The sequence below is a fragment of the Leptodactylus fuscus genome, chromosome 1, assembly GCF_031893055.1.
Source record: "Leptodactylus fuscus isolate aLepFus1 chromosome 1, aLepFus1.hap2, whole genome shotgun sequence".
NCBI classification, from domain to species: Eukaryota; Metazoa; Chordata; class Amphibia; order Anura; family Leptodactylidae; genus Leptodactylus; species Leptodactylus fuscus.
The window spans coordinates 231,892,250-231,905,426 of NC_134265.1; the positions used below are offsets into that span (position 1 = coordinate 231,892,250).

At 39.3% G+C, this 13,177-nt stretch overlaps 1 protein-coding gene across 5 annotated transcripts in view; it reads left to right on the forward strand.

Moving 5' to 3' along the window:
* EPHA5 (EPH receptor A5) overlaps window positions 1-13,177 on the forward strand; it is a 309,481-nt gene that overhangs the window by 88,868 nt on the left and 207,436 nt on the right. For all 5 annotated transcript variants that reach the window (XM_075284171.1, XM_075284196.1, XM_075284180.1 and 2 more), the window contains exon 3: window positions 7,531-8,194. In XM_075284171.1, the coding sequence (XP_075140272.1) occupies window positions 7,531-8,194 (664 nt within the window). The remainder of the gene's footprint in view (window positions 1-7,530; window positions 8,195-13,177) is intronic.

Sequence of the window (13,177 nt, forward strand, 5' to 3'; positions counted from 1 at the left end):
TGTTACAACACTGCATTACTCTAATGTAGGCCTCTACATACAAACATATATATATATATATATATATATATATATATATATATATATATATATATATATACAGTCCTATGAAAAAGTTTGGGCACCCCTATTAATCTTAATCATTTTTAGTTCTAAATATTTTGGTATTTGCAGCAGCCATTTCAGTTTGATATATCTAATAACTGATGGACACAGTAATATTTCAGGATTGAAATGAGGTTTATTGTACTAACAGAAAATGCGCAATATGCATTAAACCAAAATTTGACCGGTACAAAAGTATGGGCACCTCAACAGAAAAGTGACATTAATATTTAGTAGATCCTCCTTTTGCAAAGATAACAGCCTCTAGTCGCTTCCTGTAGCTTTTAATCAGTTCCTGGATCCTGGATGAAGGTATTTTGGACAAACAATTCAAGTTCAGTTAAGTTTGATGGTCGCCGAGCATGGACAGCCCGCTTCAAATCATCCCACAGATGTTCAATGATATTCAGGTCTGGGGACTGGGATGGCCATTCCAGAACATTGTAATTGTTCCTCTGCATGAATGCCTGAGGATTTGGAGCGGTGTTTTGGATCATTGTCTTGCTGAAATATCCATCCCCGGCGTAACTTCAACTTCGTCACTGATTCTTGAACATTATTCTCAAGAATCTGCTGATACTGAGTGGAATCCATGCGGCCCTCAACTTTAACAAGATTCCCGATGCCGGCATTGGCCACACAGCCCCAAAGCATGATGGAACCTCCACCAAATTTTACAGTGGGTAGCAAGTGTTTTTCTTGGAATGCTGTTTCTTTTTGGACGCTATGCATAACGCCTTTTTTTATAACCAAACAACTCAATTTTTGTTTCCAGAATGAAGCTGCCTTGTCCAAATGTGCTTTTTCATACCTCAGGCAACTCTATTTGTGGCGTACGTGCAGAAACGGCTTCTTTCTCATCACTCTCCCATACAGCTTCTATTTGTGCAAAGTGCGCTGTATAGTTGACCGATGCACAGTGACACCATCTGCAGCAAGATGATGCTGCAGCTCTTTGGAGGTGGTCTGTGGATTGTCCTTGACTGTTCTCACCATTCTTCTTCTCTGCCTTTCTGATATTTTTCTTGGCCTGCCACTTCTGGGCTTAACAAGAACTGTCCCTGTGGTCTTCCATTTCCTTACTATGTTCCTCACAGTGGAAACTGACAGGTTAAATCTCTGAGACAACGTTTTGTATCCTTCCCCTGAACAACTATGTTGAACAATCTTTGTTTTCAGATCATTTGAGAGCGGGCTGTCCATGTTCGGCGACCATCAAACTTAACTGAACTTGAATTGTTTTGTAGAAAGAAATGGTCCAAAATACCTTCATCCAGGATCCAGGAACTGATTAAAAGCTACAGGAAGCGACTAGAGGCTGTTATCTTTGCAAAAGGAGGATGTACTAAATATTAATGTCACTTTTCTGTTGAGGTGCCCATATTTTTGCACCGGTCAAATTTTGGTTTAATGCATATTGCACATTTTCTGTTAGTACAATAAACCTCATTTCAATCCTGAAATATTACTGTGTCCATCAGTTATTAGATATATCAAACTGAAATGGCTGTTGCAAACACCAAAATATTTAGAACTAAAAATGATTAAAATTAATAGGGGTGCCCAAACTTTTTCATAGGACTGTATATATATATATATATACAAATTTTTAATGCCCCTATTGATCTCTATATACCTCTGAGTTAATATAGAGAGTATGTACAGCATTGAGTCTCCATTGTGAAATGTCTGTACTAAACAGACTATGCAAGCATATTTTTAATAAAAAAATAACTGTGTATTCTAGTTACACTGAAATACAAAAATTTACATTTTTTCTCAAAGACTTTCCTACCACATTAATGTCCCCCAGAATGACACTTTTCTTACCAACTAAAAGTATCATTTAATGAGCGGAAATAATAGAGCACTATAATTACCCTTAACCATAAAACGTGTATTGTTGGTTTAGAATTATAATTGGCTTATTGTAATGGGACAAATGAGGATTAATAAGTCACAATCTGAAATGAGTGATGGCATCCGCTCTACTAAGCATCATTTTCCATTTTGCTACATTTACCTTCCCAAGTGAAGTGAAATCGCTTCTGTTTTCTGTGGCACCTTTTCAAGAATTTTTGGGTCCCACTGTGAAGATTAATTGCTCTATAAACAGACTTTCTATAGAGTCCACCTGTCCAGTACTGTTACGGGGCTTTGCAAACTGACATCTGAGTTTGCTTTTCACTAAAAATGAAGGTACCATTCAAGCATCACTGGAACCACAAAATTAACATTTAATATTTACTTAACTTACAAGGTTTCCATCAAGACTTCTAAAAAAATGTTTTTTATATATTTTCTCTACCTTAAATATAAGAATCAATCTGTATAACTAAAAATGACTTTCCTCTAACCTATTCCTATAACTCTCACTCACAAATCATGGATCCTGATCAGTACGATATTGCTCAATATATTGATATAAAGAGTAGAGATGAGCGAGTAGTACTTGATCGAGTAGGTATTCGATCGAATACTACGGTATTCGAAATACACGTACTCGATCGAGTACCACTCGCTGTTCAAATGTAAAAGTTCAATGCAGAACCAGCATTGATTGGCCGAATGCTATACAGTCGGCCAATCAATGCTGTTTCTTCTCCTACCTTTAGAAGTCTTCTCCATGCAGCTTCCCCGCGGTGTCTTCTGCTTCTTCATTCACTCTGCCAGGCATGGGGCCGATGCCTGGCAGAGTGAATGAAGAGCCAGAAGATGCCGCGGGGACGCTGCAAGGAGAAGACTGCACGGAGGATCCAGCCCGACCCTCACTTGTGGACTTGGTAAGTATAATTTGATCGAACGTTGCCTACCCCTGAAATGAGCATTTTCCCCCCATAGACTATAATAGGGTTCGATATTCGATTTGAGTAGTCGAATATTGAGGGGCTACTCAAAACGAATATCGAACCTCGGACATTTTACTGTTCACTCATCTCTAATAAAGAGGTATTCCCCTGAGTATAACCATATTTAAGTTTGTAGAATTAAACATTAAAAGTTTTTGGTACTTTAAATATTTTTTAAAAAATTCAGTTTGAAAAATATTCTCTACCCATTTTATTGATGACAGTTTTTGCTTTTAAAAAGTTGCCAATGGATAGGTCCTTAAATAAAGAAACCCAGCCATGATTTCCTTATTGTTAATGGGTTATCATTAGAGATGAGCGAACACTAAAATGTTCGAGGTTCGAAATTCGATTCGAACAGCCGCTCACTGTTCGAGTGTTCGAACGGGTTTCGAACCCCATTCTAGTCTATGGGGAACATATACTCGTTAAGGGGGAAACCCAAATCCGTGTCTGGAGAGTCACCAAGTCCACTATGACACCCCAGGAAATGATACCAACACCCTGGAATGACACTGGGACAGCAGGGGAAGCATGTCTGGGGGCATAAAAGTCACTTTATTTCATGGAAATCCCTGTCAGTTTGCGATTTTCGCAAGCTAACTTTTCCCCATAGAAATGCATTGGCCAGTGCTGATTGGCCAGAGTACGGAATTCGACCAATCAGCGCTGGCTCTGCTGGAGGAGGCGGAGTCTAAGATCGCTCCACACCAGTCTCCATTCAGGTCCGACCTTAGACTCCGCCTCCTCTGGCAGAGCCAGCGCTGATTGGCCGAAGGCTGGCCAATGCATTCCTATTGGTAGCAGTGCTGAGCCAGTTCTGCTCAACTACACCGTGTGCCGGTCAGCCCATCTGATATAGCAGAGCCGAGTGTGCACACTCGGCTCTGCTACATCAGATGTAGCAGAGCCGAGTGTGCACACCTGGCTCTGCTATATCAGATGGGCTGACCGGCACATCAGATGTAGCAGAACCGAGTGTGCACACTCGGCTCTGCTACATCTGATGTAGCAGAGCCGAGTGTGCACACTCGGCTCTGCTACATCTGATGCACACTCGGCTCTGCTACATCTGATGTAGCAGAGCCGAGTGTGCACACTTGGCTCTGCTACATCTGATGCAGCAGAGCCGAGTGTGCATCAGATGTAGCAGAGCCGAGTGTGCACACTCGGCTCTGCTACATCAGATGTAGCAGAGCCGAGTGTGCATCAGATGTAGTAGAGCCGAGTGTGCACACTCGGCTCTGCTACATCTGATGTGCCGGTCAGCCCATCTGATATAGCAGAGCCAGGTGTGCACACTCGGCTCTGCTACATCTGATTGGCCGAAGGCTGGCCAATGCATTCCTATGCGAATGCAGAGACTTAGCAGTGCTGAGCCAGTTCTGCTCAACTACACATCTGATGCACACTCGGCTCTGCTACATCTGATGCACACTCGGCTCTGCTACATCTGATGCACACTCGGCTCTGCTACATCTGATGCAGCAGAGCCGAGTGTGCATCAGATGTAGCAGAGCCGAGTGTGCATCAGATGTAGCAGAGCCGAGTGTGCATCAGATGTGTAGTTGAGCAGAACTGGCTCAGCACTGCTAAGTCTCTGCATTCGCATAGGAATGCATTGGCCAGCCTTCGGCCAATCAGCGCTGGCTCTGCCGGAGGAGGCGGAGTCTAAGGTCGGACCTGAATGGAGACTGGTGTGGAGCGATCTTAGACTCCGCCTCCTCCAGCAGAGCCAGCGCTGATTGGTCGAGTTCCGTACTCTGGCCAATCAGCGCTGTCCAATGCATTCCTATTGGAAAAAGTTTATGTCACAAAAATCACAATTAAACACCCGATAGAGCCCCAAAAAGTTATTTTTAATAACATTCCTACCTAAATAAAGGTTATCCCTAGCTATCCCTGCCTGTACAGCTATCCCTGTCTCTTAGTCACAAAGTTCACATTCTCATATGACCCGGATTTGAAATCCACTATTCGTCTAAAGTGGAGGTCACCTGATTTCGGCAGCCAAAGACTTTTTCCGATTTTTTTCGATGCCTCCGGTGTCGTAGTTCCTGTCCCACCTCCCCTGTACTGTTATTGGTGCAAAAAAAGCGCCAGGGAAGGTGGGATGGGAATCGAATTTTTTTGGAGTTTGCCACGTGATGTTCGATTCGAATCGAACACATCGAACAGCCTGATATCCGATCGAACATGTGTTCGATAGAACACTGTTCGCTCATCTCTAGTTATCATCTCATACGTGTAGTGTTGTTGCCTGATAACCTGTCCCCGATAAGAAAATCATGACTGGACTTCAGACAAGTCCCAGAACATAGAAAGTACCTAACTAATGGTCATATCTATTGGCAACTGCTCACGACAAAAGACTGTAACCACTAATATGATTAGACAAAATCTTTAAAAATCTGCAAACATATTTAAATTTGCAGAAATGTTTAATTTTTAAATTTCTATAAAGTCAAATAGTTTTATGTTTGTGGGAATAGAACTAAGTTTCAAAAGTCAACTAAATACAACATCATTCCAGATTTATCAAATGTAATTTAGAACTTGCAAATACTATTAGAATATATCATTTTTAACTTCAGTGCTCCATCCTGATAACAGATGTTTGGGGAAAGAGGGATCATGCTTGTTACTTTGATGCTGCAGGAAAAATGCTGCAACCAGAGGGGAGAGCCAGTGCCTACTTCCGCTTTCCCTGTTTGACCAAGCAGGCATGTTTATGGTGGAGATGTGAAAAATACCGTATATACTCGAGTATAAGCTGATCCGAATATAAGCCGACCCCCCTAATTTTACCACCAAGAACTGGGAAAACTTATTGACTCGAGCATAAGCCTAGGGAGGAAATGCAGCAGCTACTGAAAAATTTCAAAAATTAAAATGGTCGAGTTTTTGGGTGCTGGGACAGGGGAGGGGGTGTTTTGGTTGTTTGTCTGCCCCTTCCCTGAGTTTGAGGACTGACTTGTTTTTTCCCCCATTTGGAATTCAGTCTGGCTGAATATAGGGTATCTGCAGTGCTCCTATTAACCCCTTCCCAACGGAACAGGAGCACTGCAGATCCTATATTCAGTAGACCGGGCACTTGCAGACACAGGGATACCTAATGTGTATGTGGTTCACAGTCATTTTCTACTTTTATATATATTCTAGGGAAAGGAGTGATGTAGAATTTTTATTTACTTTATTTTTTATTATATTTTTTTTAAAGCTTCTTTTTTAAAAACTATTTTATTGGAGATTCTATACAATACTATTGCGGCTGGTCATAGACTCCCCCTCCCAAAAAAAAAATTTTTTTTTTTTTTGCTTGACTCGAGTATAAGCCGAGAGGGGCATTTTCAGCACAAAAACTGTGCTGAAAAATTCAGCTTATACTCGAGTATATACTTCAGTTTCAGTTGGACAAGCATTGTGGGTGCCAAGCCTAGAGATACTTAACTCAATTGTAATACAGGTGCCTTTTAACTATCGTGAAAAGGCTCAATAGCTGAACAAACTGACACGTACTAACTGTCCTAGCACGTGAGTGCAACTCTCAGGCGTCAATTCACTCCACTCACTTAATTTTGCACCAAGGTGGGAAACTGAGCGTAAATCACACTTCAAACCAGTCCGTGCTCCCCAAATACATGTTACCACCACTACTGACTTAAGGCTCAGCAGAAACCGGACTCACATATGCACGTGTCTCTCCACCAGTTAGACACAAACACATTTTTAAAAGGTAATGGGTTCATAGAACATATACAAAGTGCCATTAAACTTTATAACTTTCTTTTGTTTCCATGGAGCTTGGAGGAACTCTCAGATGGACTGGGCACACTCAGCTTTTTTGCTGGCTTCCAAGACTTGACAAAGTTCAAAGTATTTCTGGATCTTTTGTAATGCAAAGCTCCTGGCTTGTGCTTAGCCACGCTAACTGCCAAGGTTCCCCTCTTCATTCCCTTTCCATGTCTTAGAAAGCTAGAAAATAACTGATTTCATCCTGCTTTATGAATACACTATAGATGGCTAATGTTGCTGTCCGGTCACAATTCCTCTTCTCTTATGCCTGACTGCCCAAGAAGTTGTAGAGCAATAAACCTGTCTTCGTAGCTGGTCTTGTGATGGCAGGAAGAAACAGTTTCACTCCTATACACACTCACACACACCGCAGTAATATATTGATGATACATATATAGACAGTATAATTCACTAATGATATGCATAAATGGGGCCCCTTCATTACACATACTAAGACCCCAATAATTCAGTTTAGTTGATCCATTGTACATACAGATGCTGCATCTGTAACACTCAGTTGAAAATATAGCCATGTAAAAACAACATAATGCCACCATTGCATTCTAAATGGAGAGTTGAGAATAATATTTATTTTTTTTTTGGCATAAAAATCTACAAATACGGTCAAAACTATCCTTGATACTTTACCATATTCAATATATACAGATGTACTGCATAGGTGTTTCTTGGAGATGTTACTTTTACAAAATTACTAGTGAGTTTGACATAATATTTTGGTGTGTGAAGTAATGTCTGGTTTGGTTTTCTTTTTTTCCGACAGTGGGAAGAAATTGGTGAAGTTGACGAAAACTATGCGCCCATACATACATATCAAGTATGCAAAGTGATGGAACAGAATCAGAACAACTGGCTCTTGACAAGTTGGATCTCAAATGAAGGGGCATCAAGAATCTTCATTGAGCTCAAATTTACATTACGGGATTGCAACAGTCTTCCAGGGGGACTTGGTACTTGCAAAGAAACTTTCAATGTATATTATTTTGAATCAAATGAAGAAGATGGCAGGAATATAAGGGAAAATCAGTATATTAAGATTGATACTATTGCAGCTGATGAAAGCTTCACAGAGTTAGACTTGGGGGATAGAGTCATGAAGCTAAACACAGAGGTGAGAGATATTGGACCCTTAACCAAAAAAGGATTCTACCTTGCCTTTCAAGATGTGGGAGCATGTATTGCCCTAGTCTCTGTTCGTGTGTACTACAAGAAGTGCCCCTCAGTGGTACGTAATTTAGCACTTTTTCAAGATACCATAACTGGAGCAGATTCATCACAGCTTTTGGAAGTATCTGGAATGTGTGTCAACAATTCAGTGACAGAAGAGGCTCCAAAAATGCACTGCAGTGCTGAAGGGGAATGGCTTGTTCCAATTGGAAAATGCATGTGTAAAGAGGGGTATGAAGAAAAGAACAATACCTGTCATGGTAAGGGTTTATTCTAAAGTGAAATTATGTTAGCACCAATATATGTAGAATATCGTCAGATACTGACCAAATGAGGAGTTATATGTATAGGATATAAGGAAATGAAAAAAAAAAAGTCTTGATAATAGGCGACCTTTTCTAGTAAATAACCAGTATCATTAGCATCTGCCTCTTTAAGAATTTCTAATAGAATGCATTATACTGGCTAAATTGCATAAGAAAGTAATTTTATACCTTGAGATTAAACTGGCATTAACCATTTATTATACATACATTGAAATCCATTGAATAATAATAATAATAATAATAATAATAATAATATAAAACATTCCAGTATTTAACAAATATCGTATTAGTATATTTCAATTCAGTTGTGAATTTGCATTGCCTTTTGATGGAGTTAAAACTCTTAATAGATTTGCTTCTAGATCAGCGATTCTCACCTTCACTCCCTTTGCTTGTATACAGGTCAGATTTTAATTATATCTGCTGCAAGTCTTTTACTCAAAATGTCGGATTCGGCCACCTACTTGTTGATTTAGAATTATTTTGATTTAGTATTGCTAATAAAATAAGTCCGGCTCGCTAACACAGTGTAACAGAATTGAGCATCTGCCATATCTAACTATTCCCTGTTGACTTTATCATTCTGCTGAATTGTAATGAAACTGATAATACATATTTGTCTCTGGACTTTCTCATTATTTAAGAGGACTCAGAAAGGGTATTGAATAATTGTGGCATATTTACTAATCTTGTCTAATTTAAAAGGGCAAATTTAGATTAGACATTCTAAAAATGTACCAGATTTATCACATCAGACTGATTTACGGTTTACGATACATTTGGTGCATCTATAGACTGTCCGGTACAATTTTGCTCTATGACTGACCCATATAGTTGTTTCTTAAGCTACATTCTCTTTCTGGTAAGCCTTGCCCTGTCCCAGTTAAAGGGGTTGTCCTATAACAAGGATCCTATCTATACTGCTAGTTTATGTGGATATAAGACTTTTCCTAAATACAAGGCACTGGTGCTCCATTCACAAGGAGGCCTTAGAGAGACCCTTCCTCCTGATGGATAGGGGATTAGTGTCCATAATGTGACAACCCCATAGTAATATAACAACTGATGCTGGCCTTTGGCAGGCTTCAATATTTATACAGGGATAGGCATTGCAGTTTACAGGACAAGAGATTGATAAAATCTATTTAGAAAATGTGAAAATTCCAATCATGTGCCTTGCATATTAAAAAAAAAAAAATGAATCAAAACATGTTAAGCATCCCTGTGTCATAAAATGCCCAGAGAAGAAAAATATAAATTGACTACCGAAGCAATAAAAAAAAATAAAAAATGCTGCATTAAACCATTTATTTCCCGCCAGACTCCCACCATCAGAGCGGTAGCTCATTTACTAGTTAGCCAGTCATATATTTTATGCTGGATTTCTCCTCCCACCACCAGTTATGATCTATATTTTCTTCACTCCGGTTGATAACTAGATAGACTCCTGAGGGTGCATTTACATGGAGGAAAATGTTGAGGAATTTGGTGTGGAATTTCAGTGCTGAAAAAAAGGCGCTGAAATTCCACACCAAATTCCTCACCATTTTCCTCCATGTGAATGCACCCTAATAATGTCAGCTCACTGAGGTTTTTTTTTTTTTAAACAAAGACAAGAAAATTAAAATCTATGAACAGAAATTTTCTAGAAATTTGCATTTATTTTTTTTTTTCATTGACCTTGAGATATCTCTGTTTGTGTCAATATGCAAATTAGGTCTTTCCTCCAAATTGGTTAGTCGCAACGCCCTTGTAGCTCTAAAGCGTGCATTTGCATATTGACCAAATATTTTGGCAGTGGGGGTATTCCTTCACAAGAGGGAAACAGTGTTTGATTCAGGTGATTCTTACTTGCCTATCTACTGTATGTAGCTGGTTGACATGCTGGGCTCTGGTGACAGACTCCCTCAGTATATTATTGTTTCACCAGATACACCCTTCACTTTTCTACAATATGCTATGTTCTTTGCATACTGATCAGTATGTTAGTAAAATTTTAAAAGTGACTAAAAATATGGAGGGGGGGGGGGTGTAAATGGTCAGGTGCTGGTTTTGTCTAGGCAAATCTATACATAAAAAATAAATAACTGCAGACACTGTATATACTGTAATGACAAGTCTTTAAAGATAAAGTAAGATATTGTAAAATGACTGCATATATTTATATCTCAGAGGTGTGGTTCATCTTCATGGATTATACCTCTGATTCCTAAAATATCCCTAATCTGCTTTCCCCGTATATACACTTCCAATAATAATCAGCAGAATGTTTGCTAGCCAATATACATCACCCTTTGTTCTGCCAAGTGTTCATATGCTTTCAAAAGGGAAAACGAAGTACGCCTTTGCCAGATATCTCCACTATTGTCATCATCGAGAATAAAAAATCTAATAAAATTCAACTTTCCCAATTCTTTTTACCCCAATAACATTTGACAGGGGGTAGTTGGTACACATAAGGTACTTAGCCAGATCTAGCAGAGTTTGGTATATGGGTACCTTTAGGCCAGTGTGTTCCTTCCCATAAACCATATTAGAGTAAAGGTCTTCATCTGTCTAGGACCTAATGTAGTAGCTGGGGCAAAGAGTGGTCTTTATACATGGCTAACGCACTAGAGATCCCAGTGAATGTGCATACATACAGATCTCATTTTGCAACCTTTGAACCAATAATCTGTAGTGCATGGTTTGATAAATCCCCTTCCCAAAATAAAAAAGGTTATAGAATCACATTTTATCTCTATGGAGAACTAGAGTTGGCCATATTCATCTAAAAAATATAGTTAATTACTTTTACTAATTGGACTAGTTGATCTTTATTTCATTCATATTTATTAGTTTATATATTAAGTTTGAATTGTTAAGATGTATAGTTGTTAAAGAGACAGATGATGGATGGTGTTGAAATAAAAAATAACAGTAAAGGTTATTTCCCCTCTGAATCTGAGTACATTCCTGAAAAAATGAACTCAATGAGATAAAAAAAAAAAAAACTTCAATTTTCTACATTTCAAACATGAGTGCCCTTTTCTTTTATTCATTTACAGTGTGGTAATAACCCTTATTTAAAGGTCTTCTACAGTATATTAACTCATTTTATAAGATTATAATAGATATAAAAAAATCTAGAGATTAAATGTGACCCAGCTCAACTGTAAAGGTGCATTTAAAAAAAAAATAAGGTTCTTCTAAGGCTGTATAAGGTTCAGATATATCCAAATGTATACTGTGCAAAACAAACATATGCAAACATACCCCATAATCCCAGTACTATTGCTTCCACTAAAAGCGTAGGTGTGACTGGCTTGCATTATAAAAGCATGTTATACCCATAGAAAACCAATTTATGTATATACACACACAGACATACGTAATTGTATTTTACGACCAAACACTTATTCAGCACTATATTAAAGGGCAGCATGGTGGCTCCTTGGTTAGCACTGTTGCACTACAGCACTTTGGTCTTGGTATTGAATCCAGGTATGGAAGTAAGCATTTCCACCTTTATGACATTTTTGGACATGTGCCATATATCAGAATGAAAGATGGTAGAATGCAGCATGTGTTTACAAGTTACAAGTTGATCATACCAATGTAATATTGGTATCATTATAAGATTGGAAATGGGAAATGTATGACAGTTCGATAGATGTTGCGTTCCCTTTTTTGGTAAATATTCTGAAGAAATAGAATTTGTTAAAGTGTCATTGTTAACCACAGCTACATAAAGCAATTCAGTGTAGCTACTTTTATCTAAAAATTTGCACTTAAAACATTTCAGTATTCCATTTTATTTACATGAGAGCAGTGGCGTAACTAGGAATTGTGGAGCCCCGTGGCAAACTTTTGACATGGGGCCCCCCTGACCGACGCCGAAGCCCTACTACTGACTAATCCCTCCCCCCTCGCATTCCTGCGTGCACTATTATGTCCCATAATGGCCCCTGCACACAGTATTATACCTCATAGTGGCCCCTGCACACAGTATTATGCCCCATAGGGGCCCTTACACACACTATTATGCCCCATCGTGGAGACCCATTAACAAATAATCTTTTCAGATCCCAGAGTATGATAAACAGAGACCGAGGGGGAATATCAACATAAAAAACACTGTTACTTACCTATCCCTGGCTCCGCTGCACTCCTCGGTGGTGTTGGCCAGCTTCGATGATGTCTGGGGCTTCACATGATCTGGGACGCTGGCTCCAGTCATGTGAAGTCAGGGACATCACGCAAGTAGGCCCAAAGCCTGTCTGGAGCCCGGAGATTTAAGTAACAGTGTTTTTTTATGTTCCCTTACCTCCCCTGGCCCTCCGATCATTATTCTCGGAGGTCTGAAAAGACCCCCAAGAATAATAATAGTGTTTTTGAGGGGCCCGTGGTGTCATTTACCGATCCCGACCACTGCCAGGATCTGTAAGTAAATAGGGCCTGTTATCGGCTGGTAACTCCAGCCGGTAACGGCCTATTAAAAACAAAAACACAGCGGTAGCTGTCGCTGGGCCCCCATAGTCCCAGGCCCTGTGGCAGCTGCTACCTCTGCTACCCCGTTAGTTACGCCCCTGCGTGAGAGAATATATGGTAGTAAAAATCAGAACTGGAGATTAGGATTTTATGCGTCAGTCATTTTTATTGAATCTTGCACAGCATAAATGCATGTAACTGGTGGTATCAAAGATCATCAAAGATATAGGTTACAAATAATACACATAAAGCACACATCACCCCTCAAATAATTAAATATACCTTTATATTTATGCAATAATGCTGATAACTAGTGAAAAACGTGAATGGGAGATGGTTTAAAAGAGTAGTGTATAACAAAATGTACATTTCTTATCAAATTAGCAGTTGTATCATTATTTCTATGGAAAATGTCTGCATCAGTATTGTTAAAGTTCACAGAAAATT